The sequence below is a fragment of the Tyto alba genome, unplaced genomic scaffold, assembly GCF_018691265.1.
Source record: "Tyto alba isolate M040663 unplaced genomic scaffold, T.alba_DEE_v4.0 Super-Scaffold_26, whole genome shotgun sequence".
Classification (NCBI taxonomy): domain Eukaryota; kingdom Metazoa; phylum Chordata; class Aves; order Strigiformes; family Tytonidae; genus Tyto; species Tyto alba.
Window position 1 is genome coordinate 8777874 of NW_024881300.1, and position 19233 is coordinate 8797106.

The 19233-nt window shown below is 35.5% G+C and overlaps 1 protein-coding gene across 1 annotated transcript in view; it reads right to left on the reverse strand.

Annotated features, from left to right (window-relative positions):
• Nucleotides 1–19233, reverse strand: part of LONP2 (lon peptidase 2, peroxisomal) — a 46699-nt gene that overhangs the window by 16446 nt on the left and 11020 nt on the right. Inside the window, exons 8-11 of the mRNA XM_032997982.2 lie at nt 13957–14098; nt 7823–7973; nt 7164–7290; nt 5970–6103 (exon numbers count right to left, since the gene is read on the reverse strand). Of these exons, the coding sequence (XP_032853873.2) occupies nt 5970–6103; nt 7164–7290; nt 7823–7973; nt 13957–14098 (554 nt within the window). The remainder of the gene's footprint in view (nt 1–5969; nt 6104–7163; nt 7291–7822; nt 7974–13956; nt 14099–19233) is intronic.

Genomic DNA, 19233 nt, shown 5'->3' on the forward strand with positions numbered 1-19233 from the left:
CTACCTATCCTAGATGAATAGCCATAAACCACAATAAAAGTTAAATAACACATTTATCCAAAACAAGACAGCTAAATTCAAGTTTCCAGAAACAGAAATTTTGGTTAGGACAACAGCTTAATCATTTTACATTTTGAGTTAAGTTGGAGAAATAAGCTAAGAAGTCAAAGAAGTGCCCTTAACAGAGCTCCACACCACACTAGAGGAATCACTTGCTGATCTACTCTTACATTACTGCTTAAACAAAAGCAGTATGGTACTGCGTTGTTTTAACATAAAAATTTGAAAAACAAATAAAACAACCCCAAACAACAACAACACAACAATAAACCAAATAACACCTTTCCTCCTCCCCCCCAAAATCAAAAACCAACCGACCAACCGAAAAAAAAAAAAATTACATTGGTAAAATTTTTAAAGCAGAATCTGCAGCTGGCCAGCAAAAATGATGACAATGTTCCTTAGGAATCTGCCTTTGCAAGTTCCCAAAACAAAACAAAATCCTGCACGTAAATACTGAATTTGTAAGAAAATGGACTCCTAAGAAAATGTACTGACAACAAACTACTATATATAATTCAGGATTTAATCTAAAAAGGAATTCCATGGCACAAAGACAAAGATTTTAAAATTTAAGAGTGCTACTTTCTTCTAGACATATAATGGAAATGAGTGAACAGAAAAACCTAAAACTTCCTCAACATGTAGCAATTTCTCAGCTCCTCATAAAACATATTTAAATTGAACACTAGTAATACAGAACTCTTGAACCCAAAGATTTCTAGCCATATTTACTGGCCAAGATATAATAGAATCATAAAATTTTTAAACAGCTTTTAACATAACATATTCTGATTTGCTGAATTTCTGTGAAGTTGTATAAGAAAGAACATAAGCATGAAAGAAAAGATTTTAAGTTTGTGGACAAGTAAATGGAAAATAGCATGTTTTTTTTTCCTCAGCTGATTTACTAGCAGATGCTTCAGCACACAACAGACTGACCCAGAATTCTTTTAGCCCCTCCAAACTAATTAACAAAGTCCACAAAACTATATTTAGGTAGGAAAGGATGGGATTCCCCTTGTTAACAACAGTCCACAAAGTCAGGCATAACATGAAACTACATCTTAAAAGCAACCTTCCATTGTCCAACATAAATCTTATACACTACATACTTGGGAAGTGTTACTTCCAAAAGATTTTCCTTTGGAAAGGAACTCCTTCCTGGGACCCCAATCCTACTAACACTTACTTGTATACTTAAATTTCATGTTATGTGCCTTTTTCCCCACAGGATCAGAAAATGTATCTTTTTACAAAATAATTACATTCCATCAATTCTGATCTAGCATAACAACATGTACTTGGAGCACTTGAATTTGAAGTTTTCATGCAGAAATATTTAGATAAATTAGCATGGTAAAAAAATAGTTTTGTTTGAAAACCCAACTTTTCATAACATTTATGCCTCTTTGGCCTAAAAGAAAAAAGACATTCCAAGCAATTTTTAGAAAGAAACACATATGACAGTCTGCAGAGCTGACAAGTATACTAATGCCAGTACAGCTGAGCTCAAACTTGAATGCCTTCAGTCATACCACTGTGGGATTTTTGCTGATCAAATTTCATAAACTCATTTCCCAGTGCTATGGAAGATGCTGTGCTCTTGGAAGTGCCGAGTTTTGGCTAGAACATAGAACAGGTCACTTTTTGCAAGAGCAGTGATGTTAGCCCAGGTGTTTTAAGACTCTAAAAACAAGAACACTCCCCTCCACAGTCATGCATAACAACGTTTTATGAATAAAATGCATTATGCCCAAGTTGAAGGAGGGAGAGTAAAGACTACATGTTTCAGTTCACATTGACCACTTCAGTCATGCTTGTATTTAAACTCAAACCCAATTGTTGTTTCATCCACAAGGAGTAGAACAAAGCATACTGTATTACTGGGTTATGAAAATATTAAAGTTTTTCAAAGCCTTGGTTTCAATATATCCTCATTTAATCACTTCTATTAATTAAATATTACCTGTCCTAAACCTCCTTTCAAGTCTGAATTAGACAAATCATTTTTCACTCTGGGTTTCAACTGTTGTATCATGATATTATGCCTCAGCGCACAGTTGCTGCATTGTATTCTCAAGGCAGTTGCACTAAAATAGGAAGGAGAGTTTCACATATTTTTGTGACTCCTAGAGTTTCTTCTAGTGTCAAAGACTAGATGAGTGTCTCATAAATCTTAGATAGCATTTCAGTGAAATATCAGATAGCGTTACTGTACACAAGGATGACTCCCTGGAGAGGCCTGAAAAATGACTCCATTTGCTTTTGCTGAAGTTCACAGTACAAAGTCAACGACTGACGCAAACTAACACTCCTCCACTTGCCAACTTCATAAAGCTCAGGAGTCAAAGGAGCAAGGAAGGCAATACAAAGCTGCCAGTGTATTTCAGTCATGCATTTCTGGAAAGTGCTAAACACAGCTTGACAGCATATCCCCTAGCATCAGTTCTGCTATGGCAGGTATCCTCCATTTTTAGAGCTTATTATCAAACAATGTCAAAAGCCTGATGTTTACAAAGCCTTGAAAACAGACACTCCACTTTGAGTTAATAATCTGATTTAATCAATATAATGGTGGAAATTTTGTGGTTCTACCAATTAATGTGTTTCAGCTTTTATTACAAACCTGTAAGCCAGAAGGCACTCAGCTGAATAAACACAATAGGCACCATGTTACTACTCTGATATGCTACAAATTATGCTTTAGCAAGTTAGAAACTACAAGGCAGGCCTGTAGCTTGCTCTCTCATATTCACAACTCACGACATATGGATGCACTAACTGTAGAGTCTCAATCCCACATTGGTAACTGACAAATGTGTAAAGCAAAAATGAATTAACAGTCTTTTGATACAGATAAAGTTAAAAAAAAAGTCAAGAAATAATTCTAAATTAAACTATTAAGAGACAACTTGATTAACTATTCTTCCAGAGTCATTCATTATATGAAATAAAAATTCATCATCGCTATGCATAATATGCACATATGCACAAATGTCCACTAATTAACAGGAAAAAAAAAATCCAAATAAATAGATTTAGGCTATAAATCCCATTATTTGCATCAACTTGCAAGCTCTTGGGGATATTTCCAAATTTTGTTTTAAATACTTGGTTGTTTTCAACAGACTGAATGAAAACTAAACAAAAATATTTTTAAAATGTGTCCTACTCTCATACACTCCCAGCAAGCAACATATTCTGCTAAAAATACAGCAGGGTATAAGCGCATTATTAGTACAAAATAAACCATGTTTTGCAGACTGCACCATTCTATACATGTCTCTGTAATACCAAAGTTTAACTATAGAGTCACCTGTCCCTTGGACTCCCTTTTATTAATAAAGCTTTTTCCTATGGACAGTTTCAGTTCCAGAAGTACAAAGGCAACTCTTCACAGCTCATTTCTCCTGGGCTTACTCCAAATTCTGTGTCAACCAAAAATGCTAGCATTTTGCCCTCTTTTGAAGCACTTAGTTTGCTGTTTTCACTTAGATTTGGTAAGTTGCAAGTCCAGTACTAATTTTAATAGTGTATAATTTTAACAGTGTAAATACCTATGTTGCAAGTACAGCACTAATTTTAACATTGTAAATACCTCTCTCACTGAATGGAGATGTCTAATACAGTTCCTTTTTGTTCTTTGCTTTAACAGTAAAATGTTTCTTCTTACAGTATCAGGAGTTGTGCTCTGAACCTGCTTTTCATTTATTTTATCAGAAGGCTCAAAGAGCAGAATGACACTTTTTTTTTATTCAGCAACTGCATTAGACCTTTTAAGCACGTTTTAGACACATCAATTCTTCAGTGCAAAGTAATACTTCAGAAATACGACTTGTCAAAATTACTATCAGTAAAGTGACAATAGCAAAGACGCCTGATATGGCTGGATACTAGTAAGGCTGGCCATCACAGCCCAACATCTCAGCGTTCTGGTTCAAAAGCAAGTTCAGGTATCAGAAGTATCAACAAACTCAGTGTTTGACTTCAGAAAAATCCAGCACAGGGGAGAGAAGGTAGACAAAATACATGTAGTACAAATGGAAGGCATTAATAAATATTTCTTAAAAGCTCTTTGTTTTAATGTAGATGGGACAATTTAAACTGCACAGTCATTCACGCATGCACAGCCATTCCTACTGTGACAGTTCACTTTCTTTAAGCCAAGCATTCAGACAAAACTAGGCTGAACCAACTTAAGCAAAGACCGATTTGTAGAACAAATTCAGTCTTCTGATATTACAGTTTCTACACACATTATGATGATCTCTGAAAACTTAACAAGGTAAAAGAAGATTTAATTTTCATAAGGTAAATACTGAGTTAGAGAGAAAAGGCAAGGTAAAGCGGAAAGACCATCAATAAACAGATTTCCAGAGACAAATTACAGAAGTTTTTAGTATGGGTAAAACCCTTCTTCATATACTCTTCTAATTAATACCACTGTTTGTATAAATATCAGTTTTATTTTCTCCCCCAGGATTTAGTCTGAAAGGAGGGGGCACCATTCAGACTTGTAAGCAGCCTTGTTTTAAAAGAACAGATAATGAGTCCCCTTATTTGTCCTGCTCTGAACCAGTCCATAACTATTATAGTTGTACAGATGTTAAATCTTCAAGGTTTCTCCACATTGGCTAAGTTGTGGAATCTTCCACAACATCAAATCAACAGGGGTCTGTTTAGTATTTTAAGTTTGTGAGTGTTCTGGAGCAAAAGTAAGCAACCATTCTGCAGTTTTTGCTTTCCTGTGTCCTCTGGCACACAGTTGGTTCTGACAGACTGGCAGTATTTCTTGTCAGAAAGCATCAACTGGACTCACTGCAGTCTTTAAAAAACAAACAAACAAATCACCCAACACGCTGCTTGCTAGATTTTATTGAGACTAAGGATTATCCACATTTTAGAAGTTCAACTGCAGGTTCGGATTATGTCCTTTCACATTTCTCATCTACCTTGACCTGAGGGCTCCTGCAGACATCTAGTGCTGCAGTGAGGACTCTGAGGCCTTCAACTGAAACCTGTTGTGTACAGCGAGATCATCCATCAGCAACTGGCTGGAATAAAAGCACAACCGTCTGTGCTCTGCATGGTACGTTTCACCAAGCACAGTATGGATGCTCCTTTTTATTTAAGAAAACATTCATTTGGGGATGAAAAACGGAGCAGTGACCGGTTGCATGCTGCATATGAACTGGATTATGGGCTATTTCAAGACTAGAAAGAAGTCCATCCACCTTTACTGGTGAAGCGGTTACCTGAGTATTTTTGCTGTTTGCAAATTTTATGTTTAGCTTTCATTCTGTCTGTTGGATGACTGGGAATGATAAATCAATATTATCTCTATACATGGGAAACAAGAACACACTGAAGTTGACAAGTTACCAAAGCTCCAAGAAACTTAGAATAAGTGCAGCCTTAAATGGCACATAAAAAGAACCCCTAAACCTTTCTATTTTCGAAGCTCTTCAAGCAGACATTCGTTTTAGAGTACAACAAAATAACCGAGTCGAGCTCCGAGCTGGTAGAACACACACAGCACAGTTAAAGAACCTCGTTAAATACATTAACTAAAGCCATTCTTAGTCTTTTATTAAAGGAAAAAAAGATTTGTGTAAAAAAGCCTAGGAAGATATAAAACCATACACAAATCATAATTGCATACCTGAGATATGAAACAGATCCATTGTATTTCTCAATTACCAACCTGGCAGGCTGAAATTACTCTATGTCCCAAGCCATAATTCAGCACTACTTGAACCATGCATAATAAGAATGCCACTCTATTTGCAAAGCTTTTAAAAAAGAGCCCTTAAAGAAGCATAAAAAAGGAAAAATGTTGATAAATCAGATTCCTAGTGGCTACATTAGGAGTTTCCTTTTTAATAAAACATGCAAAAGACACATACCTTCTCCTTCACCCACTTCAGCACGATCTGGCTTTGTTTCCTTGTGCTGTCCTTCGGCCACTTTCACTGCCACTGCTCGGCAAATAGCTCCCAGCTTCCGATCCAGAGAGCGGACTCCTGCTTCTCTAGTGTACCTACCATAGAGACAATTGCTTTATTGGTACATATTCTTTGTAAGAGAGATTTCCTTTGAATGCAAACACACTTTCTTTTAAAACAATGCATCCAAATAAAATGAGACAGGAAAGGCAGCGAGACCTTGGGCTACTCTAATAAATAGGAAAAAAATGTCACGTGCTTTTATCAAAATAATTGTGGTTTGCTGATAAAATTGGAAAGACGGACAAACTATTGAGTGAGAAGAAGACATGACCAACACCTGGTGTCAAACTTTAATGGAATACTAAACAATGCTCCAATAGCACTGAGCTCTTCTCAGATGCATAAAAATTAAAGAGAAGAGCTATTTTAAAATTCAAAATATAGTTCACTGGAAGTTGAGGAACTGACTGTAAAAGAATATTTTCTTTTAGTCTATGAATTAAAGTACATTCACTAAATGTCAAAATGCTGGCCCTGGTCATCAAACACTTCAAATTCATTGAATATTGATACACTTTTTCCATGGGAAATGAGCTAGTTTCAAGTCCAAAAGATGTTCTTATCAATATCTTTGCTCTCACATCCAACAAAAAATATTTATAATTAATAAAAACTATTAAAAAAAAATTTAACCTAATTCCAATTTTTAGATGTATGTGGCCCATCAAGTCACAAGAAACAAATTGGTAATTTCCACTTTTTCTATGTAAATGACAGAAACAAAACTTCATTCCTTAAAATAAAGGTTGCCTCCTTCCAGGACCATGGCTTCACACACTGAACACTGCAGCAATACTAGCTTCAAGTGTTTCTGTTCATTCACAGTGCCTTGCCAATTGCATCAACACAACTGATTGTGAGCCACACTCAGAGTCAGAGCAAGGAATTATCTAGAGAAGGAAGGACGATTCCTTCCTTTTAGAAGACAGAGCTCAGGAAAGAGCAATTCCATAACTTACCAATTGTTAAACTTCTGAAGTTATTCAGGATAACAGATCTTAAGAAATGTTTTGTGTTATCACTTTATAAATTATCTACTAGTTACCAGAAAAATAAGTAATTTAAACTTAAAGCAATGAATAGCAAATTTACCTGGTAATTATGTCCAAAGTGGTTACTTGTGGAATCTGTATTTGCTGTGGAGTCAGGCCATGTTGTTCAAGCTGTTTAGGAATCAAGTGTCTATGTGCAATTTCAATTTTTTCTTCTTGTGTGTATCCTTCAAAAGAAAAAGCATATGTTTCCTAATCTTTTTGCTTATACACTACAATATAATCAACTTTCTTACTACTTATAATTGTACCTGACTGAATTTAACAAACCAACCCAGCTATAATTTAAAAGTCTGTTGGTATGATACTTTGTGGTTATTCATAACCTCACATGAACAAGAACAATAGAATTTTAGTGTTTCAGAGATCCCCTTTCTTCATTGGAATCTTAAACAGATGCATCAGCCAACAGCCAGTTACAATACAAGCACATCAATCAGTGAAAATATTGTTACAGAATGTATCAATGTATCTCCTTATACCTGGAACTGAATTTTCCTAAGTGCAAAGGTAAATTTCATTCTCGTGACAGAGGCCATAATGCAGACATCTCAACTAGTCTCTTTTAATGATTCTGGCCATTCAGTCTAGATTCCTGGCAGGCTTACCTTAAGAAACTGCTTTTCATTTCAGGAAAAACACCCCAACATTGTTTAAGGACTTGCAATAACCACTTTAATGAAAACACTGTAGTGTTACCTGGAACTTGAATAATTTCCATTCTGTCCAGCAGAGCCGGTGGGATAGTAGCTGTAGTGTTGGCTGTAGCTATAAAAAGGACTTGGGACAGATCAAAGGCTACATTTAAGTAGTGATCGGTGAAACTGTGATTTTGTTCTGGATCCAACACCTTAACAAGAATGAACACAAAAGCAGTTTTTCAATTAGAAGTAAATAAAATATGCACATTTTTATTACATTCCATATGGATCTGTCAAATCTGACTCTTCATTCATAAAATATATTATTGATGCCTGACCCTCAGTATCCCGCATTGCTCTGATTACTCTATAAGTACATTCCACACCACATGCAAAAAAAAAAAAAAAAGTTGTTTCCCCATTAGTTTTTTTTTTTAACCCTTTTCGAGAGATGGCTGCAGCATTTCTCCAATCATCAAGCACCTCCTGTAATCTATCTCCATGACCTTTCACAGATGGTGGAGAGTTGCCTTTCAAGGATTCTCAGCACCCTTGCAAAAGCAGCCCATGTGGTCCCATGGACTTGCATAAGTAGAGTTCTCTCAGGTAATCCTTGACTCCAATCCTCATCTGCCATTGGTAACTTCTTACTCTAAGCACACCAACCTGAGAGACCTCAGTGTGAGGACCAAAGGGAAGATTAGATTATCTCGGCCTTACCTGCTGTCACTAAATCACTTGCCCCACTCATACAGATTTGTCCACGCTTTTACTGCTAATACAGTAGCAGAAACTCTTCTCATTGCCCATGACATCCCATGCAAGTCTTGACTCTTACATGAGCTCTGCCTTTCTTAAGACAATCTCTACATTTTTGGTTTGTTTTGTTTTTTTTTTTTTTTTCCCCCCAAATTTTTGACAAAAAAATGGAGACAAAATTAAACAAGCACTGAAGAATAACAACACACAGTCTGACCAACCTAAAAATTTTACCACTCAAGTACAACTATGGTTTAAGAGTGTTGCCTTCCTATTGCTCTTAGTATTACTTATGTGTGCTAATGCAACACTTGCATATATTTAAGCTATTACTTGAAGAAGATGTTTTTCTGAATTAGGTGATAAATATTCTATGTATGTGCATCACAAGTATACTAAGGTGCTGTCTTGTAATTTTTTTAACAATACTGAAAACTGGAAGTTCATTGTACATAGCAATCTACACTTAGCTTCTATATCACCACGTATAAACCACCTTCATTTCAGCTCCCTTTAAAGTACTGCCACACTTTTCCTTCCCAAATGATGAATTATCAATGCTACACCGACATGAATAATTCTCATGTTACAAATAATGGGACCTATGCATCTCCTGAGAAACAGCACACTGCTGTCAAAATAATTTATCTGCCTATACCCAAATGAATGCACCCCTTGTCTTAGCAATTTGAATTACAGCCAAGAACAGTGCTGGTAATTCTAAAAATCTGAATTTGAGCACTACTTAGCTGTTTATGAAAGAAATTATTCTGAATTTTCATTACTCCTAATTTCTGTTCAGTCTGAAAAGTTAAAAATCTTTACAACAGAGATTCTTTATGATAACAACAAAGCAGTAAAATACTTTTTTTTTTTTTACAGAATGCCAGAAACACAGCAGAACATTTTTAAAAACAGAACAATTTCTGCTTTCATCTTGAAGTACTGGACAGATTTAAGACTAATATTTGCAAATGTATTGCAACTGTAATAAAAGACAAGTTATATGTTCCCCTTAATAGTGAAATCTTAAAACATACTGAAGCATATGCCTAAATTCTAAAACTAAGGTTGGAACTCAGTGAATGCTATTGTTCATTGGCTATAAGCTATTCAAAAGGTTCTTTTCTTACGCCCTTCAGCAGGCAGCTGCTATCATCTACTCCCTTTCTTTACTGATAAAGGCAAAGGCCTTGGAAGTATCCTGACTAGCTAAGTACACTGATGCATAATTTGGTCAGTTATAGACATCTTACCTCAAATAGTCTTACAATCTAGCCTTAAAAGGTAGGGAGACACAACAGTAGGCAGTGTATCCAAGCACAGCATCTACAAACTGTCTTCAAAGAAAGTAGTTCTATACCAAATACTAGTTTCTCATTCAAATTCTATTCTTGAAAAGTTTTCAAAACTAAACAGCAAATTCTAATTCAATTTACCTTTTTTTTTTTTTTTTTACACTGATAATACAGTATTTCCACAAAATTCCAGTCTATTAGCTGAAGCATTTGCAACTACTTCCAAAGATGTTGAAATACAACGTATTCTGACAGACCAAGTCGTTTTTTTTACCTTTCATCTGTGTTCTATCTCTCCTTCCAGTCTGCAACTAGAAATCCTTATGAATCCTGCTAAGGGCTAAGCTGGTGATTATATTATCTACAAATATATACAAAATATTGATGCTGTGCTCATGTACAAACAATAACAATAAAGGTGAACAAAACTGTAGTCAAAACCCCTCAAGACTGTATTTAAAGATGTGAAACATCTGAGATTTTCTACAAGGGATAGAGTTTCTCTGGACTAATAATTCTTTGTCATGGTAACTATTTCTTAGAACAAGACATGAAACAATATCACTCCTATGTATTTGAAATAGATTTTCCAAAGCAAATAGAACTGTTCTTCAGCTAGGTATCTATGCTAAAGTTCAAGTTCAAAAGTTTTCAAAGATATTGAACTAACACAGAAATATTAAGTACAAAAAGAACATTCAGTGAACAAAACATCTTGGTTAATTTATGGCCGACAGCTCACAGGCACACAAAGGTTTCTCTGTACCAGCTTTTTATGACCACAAAATCCAGAATAAGTTCCATGAACATTTAATTGCCTGGCTATGCTCCTGGTCTAATTTCCCTGCATACAAATACTCACTATCAGGCACTTGGATCCATTTCTGTTTTCTTCTGTTTTAAACAGAGGTCATCTAAATTTAGACTAAAACATTCCCTTGTTGATGAACAGTAACTGGAAATGGGAAGACATTCTGTTTTGCTTAAGCAACAACTCTGCAGAAGCACTAGAACTGAACACATATCCGGCAATTACAAAACATCAAGCTTTGCTTCCAAGGTTACAGGGTACAGCAATTTTCTTCTTGAATATATCCCATTGTAGACAGTCAGTGAGAATTTAACACACCTACACATTAAGGAAAAAAGGATGTGCCATTTATGCTTAATGATGGCACTTATCAAACAAGAAGCAGCAGTCTGAAAAAAACGTGCCGGTTAGGTGACCACTTACTATCGTTTGTTCTCCTACATAATAGCCACCTTTGCTCATTCCAGATGGACTTTCCAACAGTGTAAACCACAAAAAGCAGATGAAAATTAAGCTGTTATGTCCAGGCATGAGTTCTCCATTAGAAGTGGTAAAGCACCTGCTTCAGGATGTTTAGACAGCAGTAGAGGGATATACACATCTCACATGGGAGCAGCCCAGACATGGTTAATAGAGCAATTACTTCTCCAGATGCAACTAATGGTCAATTAGCAATGACTTACATAAAGACTGCAGCCCAAGCAGGCAGTTGGAAGCTAACCTGAGGAGCCTCAACTGAAATAATCCATGCCAGGAGCCAAACTGATTATCACTGAGAATGTGAGCTTAAAATACGGAAACCAGAAACATCCCAAAGCAGCAACAAAGTATCAAAAATTCAAATACAAATAATTTAAAAAAATTAATTAAGTTGCCCTCACACACTTGACATGTCAGAAGAACAGAAATGCTAATTCTCTATTGCAAGACAGGAAATTAAAAATAAATTAAAAGAAACAGCAAAGGTTGAATAAAATTAACAATATTAATGCACAGAACTGGATTAATGATTGGAACACTTCCAGAAAAAGTTATTCTCTTTCCAAGAAATGCCAAACCATTACTTCATTACTGATTTTGACTGCCTAGCAAACAACCATCAGCTAGCTAACAAAATTTGATTTTGAGCTATTTTTTATCCATGCATTGACTACATTTAGGCCAGTTTAGTTCAAGATCTAAAGGAGAAATGACCGAAGAACTATAAGCAAACTCAGAAACAGATCTCATTACCATTAACAGCAAAGAGTAAATAAAATCCCACAGGTTAACAGTACAAAGAAAATGTATTTGAATATTTGTTACTCTCTCCTGCTTGTTTTCCTTGTGCTTAGAGGCTTTTCATGCATCCTAGAAATGCATACTACACACCTGAGAAAAACACAGGTAAAGGACCATAACTGTCATTTTTAGCTTCTAAAAAGTGAAGCCATGGTATTTTCTAGCACATTTAAATTGTTACTAGTTCATGTTAACATGCAAAGATCAAAACAGAGCTCTCAAACCATAGCCTGCTCATACCCTGATTTTCAAAGAACTAGTTGGCCTTGTCAAAACAGTAATTTTACACTATCTAGCAGGAAGAAAATAATGACATTTGTAGAATGTCAATTGATATTTCATTTGCAGAAAGTCATACAGCATACAGATGAGCTCATGACACCTTAATTTAAGCAGCATTTTTCATATTTAAATCACTGTATTAAGCACTGTCAGTCAAAAAGAGTCATTGGAATGACTCTGTAGGCAAATATTACCAGAACCACTTTCATTCCCACCTACAATCGCCCAGCTACAGAAGTTACCACATGACACTTATAGGATTATGCCCTAAATCATTTCAGTGAAAGTGAGCCATGCTAGCTCAAAAAATTTGGATAAGTATCTTTTACTAACCCAACTCCTTTTGACTGAAACAGGTAAAGAACAATCACAGAAGCAGTTCAGATGAAACAGTGATAGGACGGTAGCCCTTACAGCCAGAGAGAACATAAAAGAGAGGCACAGTGTGAAAATACAGTAGTATAAGTAAATTCTAAATGTGCACAATACCAAAACCATTAAGTGTACTAATGCTACATCTGCTCTGGACAGCCTCAAGTGTTTCAGCCTAACCCAGCCTTGCTGTGCCATTACCTTCCTCATTCCTTCCTTTCCTCATCATCACTGCTAGCAGAGGAAGACGTACACAGCCTTCTGCACTAAGATGTTGGGGGAAGGGCAACACTCCTTGCCTCTTCCCCATACCTGAGGAGACACTCCTTTTTCTCTCCAGCAAACTGCTAGAACAAAACCAATGAACATGCAAGTCAGTGGAAGAAGAAATTGTGCTGGGATATCATGTCCAGGGAGAAAGATGGCAGAAATAAGGTTCTGGCAACTCATTACTGCTCTCTGCTACAGACTCCTCTGATACTTGCAGTCTTCAAAGCATAGGTCTCAATTCATCTTCTCCATAATCACTGAAGTTTTAGCCTCCTGAAATCCCAACAACTAACCTAATTAATAACATCTCAACAGTTGATGGATTTACAAAATATTCCAACAGTATCTCATTCACCAAAGTCCTTACTTGTATCTCCTAGATTTTACTTGTGGGTCAACTTTAACACTCCTAAGCTCATTGTTTGAGTTAACTCAAACAATGCAGGTAATAACGAAACTGGATTCATTTATATCTTACCAGAATTTCAGAAAAAACACACTTAATAGCTGACTCTCATGGAAATCAAGCACTCACCACATCATAATCAGTCAAGGTGTGGTGATCCTGACTTAAAAGAAACGCTTCAGTTGAGAAAGTTAATTACAACACTAATTAAAGAAACACTGCTAAAAGAACATGTAACTAGTCCATATTACATGCTAGGCAAAATGCTTAGCTCCAATATAAGTCTGTACCATCAAAAACTTCAAAAATATATTGAAATTGTTCCAAGAAAAAAAGAGAAAACTTGAAAAAATCCAGCTACCATCTGCCTGCTCTTAGAGCTAACAGCATTTGGTCATTAAAAAAAATTATGTCTTGAAGTTCCCTAAATAAATAATGTTTAAGGCTTGAACAGTCCTTAAATATACAAAACACTTCACACAAAATACACCCTTGTGTTTAAGTACAGATCACCGAGATGAAAGATACCTTATTTAGCATATTATATAACAGTATCTGCATTGTGCACAAGTAATTGACAGAAATCCAACAATGTCAAAGCATAGTAGCTGGTATTTGAATAAAAATTCAGACACTGTCATGCTATCTTTTGTCAAGTGAATATTCCTCTCTGAGTCCAGTATTTTAATTACAAATGAAACAACATCTCTTACCTCAAGCAAGGCTGCTGCAGGATCCCCCTGCAAGCTCTTCCCCAGTTTATCAACCTCATCTAACAGGAACACTGGATTGTTAACCCCAACAGTCTTCAGTCCATTGATAATTCTGCCAGGCATACTGCCAACATAGGTGCGCCTGTGAGAAATACATGTATGTGAAGAAAGAGGGGCCAAACACATGTAACAGCGGTAGCAACATCAAAAATATAACTCAAAGGAAAATATAAGCAGCATTGTAACAATTCTTGCTTTTTTGAAAAACTTTTTGGAACTAATTGATAAAAATACGAAATATGCATTCAGACCAATATAAGTGATTGCATCGGTAGATAAAAATTCCAGTTCCATAGTGCACTAGTTGGTCTGGAAAGATAAACGCATATATTGAAGTATATCCATACTTTATGGCTTGCAGGCATTTGACATGGTTCAGTACAAGGACATGCAGATTTGGGAACCTCATTAATACTAACATTTTAATAGTGATACTGGGTTTTTTCATCACAACAGAGTTCACACAGCATGTTACAAATTAGGACAAAACTCCAAATATGCTGAACTGTCAATGTTCCCTCTATATACAGCATGCTTTAATTAATACTCGTGAAAATTAACAGTATTTACTGTGTCATTTCAACATGAAATAAAAAAACAGAACAGTGCAGTGGAACAAAAAAGTTACAGGTCTGAATTTATTCAGTAAAGGTAGTAAAAGTTTTTTTCACAATGCACAGAGCAACTACATTTTACGTGAATACATATCCCTTGTTTGCTGCATTTATCACAGCCTTTTCTGCTTGTGCCATAACTAAACAAAATACAATAATTATGCGTATGAAATGCTGGTCACTCAACAAGAGAGAGATACCTGAAGTGCTGAATTATAGTACCTATCTCATGACCCTAACAAAGCAGATATGCAGAACAGGCCTGTTTTGCCATATGATCTGTTTTAATACAGTCCAAAATGAACAGGATGACATTTAGAAAGACAAAACCAAAAATACCATGGGAGTAATTTCAAAAGATAATAGAGAACACTTTAAATGTAAAAAAAAAACAACAACTCAAACCACACAATGTTCCATGTAATATTTTGTACATATGTAATACCACTGGGTACAAATTGCAGTTACTATATTTAATTCTAGATCTGAGTAAAAATAAAAGTTTTTAAGATGTTCTAAATAGCCTGAAATGCAGCAGAATTTCAGTTTGCCTATTACCACCTTCATGAGACAGCTGCTAAAGGCTGCAGGAGCCAGTACGCAATGGTTTATCACCTCACTGCTTTTGTGCAGAGTCTTAATCCGCAGCAAGGGAGTAGGTTCTCTCCACTGAGGATTGCACTCTATAACATTTATTACAGATCAAGAATCTGCATGGGGGAACTATTACACTAGCATGCCACTTCATTCTCCATCTGCACACAGCCAACCTTGCCAAAAGAATGACAGGATTCTATAAAATGCAATCAGAAAATTACAAGACTGAAGCAGAACTGAAGTTCACAGAAGTGAATCATTTAGCAGTGCAACCAAATTAATCATTGTAGCAATCTGGGAGTTTCTTTGGGGTTTTTTGTCGTTATTTTTTTTGTTTGTTTGTGGGTTTGGATTTTGTTTGGTTAGTTATTTGCTGGTGGAGGGTTTGTTGTTGTTTTGTTTTTTAACAAAAGCTACTTACTGCACTAGTAAATAATTTTATATGCTTCAGAGACAATGCAGCCTGACTTTTTAATATTCTATTTATGCCAGTAATAGGATAACATAATTAGGTAAACATTAAACATTCTTTTTTCTTGCTTGGTACATTATTCTCAAGTACATGCTTAAAGACATCACACTTTTTAAATGCATGTTTGTGTTTTATATACATGAAGTTTTAGCTGATCCTTTTAAGTTCTATAACTGAGATATCCATGTTTCATCTAGTTTTAAGAAACAGCTTTGGTTTATAAACTAAATGAAGATAAACTGGGTTTCTCTAGTCAAGGGAAAGCACTGTGAATAATTGCTCTTTCTCTCCCTGCACCATCCAATTACAACAGCATAGGTCAAAGGATAATAAGTGTTAGGTACCAAAGGGTTTCCTGAATAATAAATCTGTTTGTTTATACCCATGAACACACATAGCACTTTTAAAAACTTTTTTGGAGTTTTTCCAAATAGAAGCACTTTAAAAAAACAAAACAAAACAGGAATTGATTTTTCTTTCTTGGCATATAAAAAAGCTGTTGTTATTAATAGATTTAAATACTTTTCCCCCACTCAACCCTGAAAATAGACTTCAAGTCATGGTCATTTTAGATTCAAGTAGATTTGGGTATTTAATGGTATATTTAGAGTTGTGGAAGATTCTCACAGACACAGTATCTTTCAGTAAGACTTGACTGTTGTGCACAATCAAGTTTCTTAACATTTGAAAATAAACCATACAGTAGGTAGGCTGAAGCACAATGTATCGCAATCTGTGGTGAAGAAAGAGCAGAAAAAAGCAAATATACTCAAGACAACTTATGACAAGTCAAGTGAGATCAATACCTTGGAGAAATACAATTTTAAGAGTATAAAAAAGAAGGGGCTTCTAAAGCAAGCAATAAGAAAAACATTCTGACAGTGACAGAAAATCATTAATTTCATTTTTTTTTTTTTTATTTATGCACCCTGTCCAAAGCCTTGGGTCATGAGCTACCATATAAAAAACTTAAATAGAAACCACAGTCCAACTGAAATGGATCCAATGTTACAAAAAGGATGAAATGGTTCCCTATACAGCCCAAGAGTTCTTCAAGTCAAAGGTCAAAATTAAAGGAACTATTGGTTAGAAATAGGCAGCAGTTCTGCAAAATATTCAGTCCCCACAAAATTAGGGTTAACAGATGAGAAAAGTGCACAGTGGCTAGAAACATTCTGCTCTTCCTTTCACTACCCAACAACTGACTATTCTCACTTCCTCTCTCATAATGCCTTCTCATTTGTATTTTCAATCACTTCTAGACATGGTAAATCCAAACAACTTACTCCAATGTAAATGTTTAATTGATGCACTACATTTCAAATAAAGGCATGCTTGAATTTATTTACATAATGTGATCACGTATCATGAAATAGAAAATCAGACTATAAATTTTAGGATAACAAACACCTAGGTATCAAATCACTCTTCCCATGTGTAACAATCTAAATCTGTGATACATCTTCATTTATTAGAGAGGGACCAATACCTATTTTACTATACTCTTAATCAAAGACTCAAGGTCTCCAAGGCAAGTAAAGAATGTTAATGCAAACATTATGTGTAGGATAACAAAGAACAGTAATGTAGTATTTTACCTTGAAAATACAAACATAGGTAGCCTGTTTTCATTTCTAAATGGTTATTATGGAACACATCTCAACACAAGAGTCCTCAGTGAGACAGATCCTGCAGATATTTACATATAAACCGCTATTATATTTATATATTAAAATTACAAGCAGATATAGCTATTTCTCTATTTGAACATTAACATTTGCCTTGTAACTTGTGAACAGTAGCCACTGAATGTGATGTCATTCTTTATTTTCATTATTTCAGCTAGGGTTGAAAGGAGGAAAACCAATATTCTACATTAACATTTTGGATGATATAATGTGGCTTTGCTCATTTTTTGATGTACTGTTTCTCTTCATGCATTAAACCTAGAAAGAGAGTCAGCTGCTTTCCATTCAAAACATGAAGTACAGATCAAGTTTCCTGGTTATCTCACTTGTATAGTAACAAAAAAAAAAAAAAAAAAAAAAGCCTTAAGAGCTCATGCCACAGAAGGCCTGTAATTTAGTAATTTTCTTACTAAATTTTTAAATCAGTTAAAAGCTACCTTTAAAAAAAAAAACGCTAGAGTTGTACGATATATCATTAAGAGCTATGTATCCTAGAAAATGCAAGAAAGCTGGGGAATCTGCCCTTGTCAGCTCTCCCAGTGCAAACTGGGGATGTGTATGAATCAGAACCTTTAAAGCAGTACTAGTATTATTGATAAAAACATGACTCACTATCTTAATACTGTTCTAAAGACAAAAAGTTTTAAATTGTTTTTAACTACAGTGGATTTCAAAATGCAGAGGTAATAAAAGATAACAAAGTTAATGCCACCAAAGAATCTAATTCTGAATTTAGCTGCACAAGGTCACAGCTTATTTTTTTTCCAAGAACAAAAGTTGTGTCTAGTCAAGTGCTTTACAAATGTATCTGTGCTTTGCACCTGTATAACAAAGCTATTCCTCTCACAGGTGAAACTGTTTTTTCCTAGTGCAACAAGGCCTGTGCTGTGAACATCTGCTAGCATAGCAGTACTGGTGAGGAATCACACCTTTTCTCACACAGATGCACCAGAACAAGTCTTCAGCACAGGCCTAAGCCAGAAGTAAACCATCCAAACTTCTAGAAACTGAAGAGCAATAGTAATATAAGAAATAGTGCTTCACACAGAGGTGAGAGAGAAAAAAGGGCTTCACAGTGATCCCACCAGCACCACTATAAATAAACGGTGCAATTACATATCTCCTTTTTAAAAATAGAAAATCACACATACATGCCACAGAGATGATCATGTAATTCCTGTATAAAACAAAATATCAGTACTGAGAAGATCTTAAATTCAGTGAGCTTGGAAAAAAAGTTCAAAGTCATGCTTTGGGGTGGTTTGGGAGGTTTTTTTCATTTTTTTTTTTTAAATACAAGTTAACAATAAATGTAAACCAGCAAACATATGGTATAGATGAGTGGTAAATGCAAACAACAGCTGGAGGATGTCTGATAAAGCAGTTCTGGTTTTGTACCAAGATGATGATTTCACTTTGGGAATGCAGAACAGTAGTTGTTACTCCTCACCCAATCAAAAAAGGATTCACAAACACCAGCTGCAGGCACATAAGCCACACTGAAATGGCAAAAACTGGGCGTTTCCGACTGCCCTAGTTACACATCACAGGGAACAGCACACCTACTGACACACCACTCTCCACCCTGCTGCTGTCTAATATATTTTATTTTGCTTGCTGAATCTATCAGTCTGCATCTGTCACGTACAACAGTGTAAGCAGCCAGAGTGAATGCTATTTCCGGCAGTATTTGCTTGCAAGGGAAACCGAACCACAGTTCCTTTTTAAATGTTCTAGTACGTTTAGTACATTTTAAAAAATGTTTAGTACATTAGTAGGTACATGTGGTATCATTCTTTTGCAATGTTAATGGGATCCTTAACTTAAAACTTAAAGCCTAATAAGG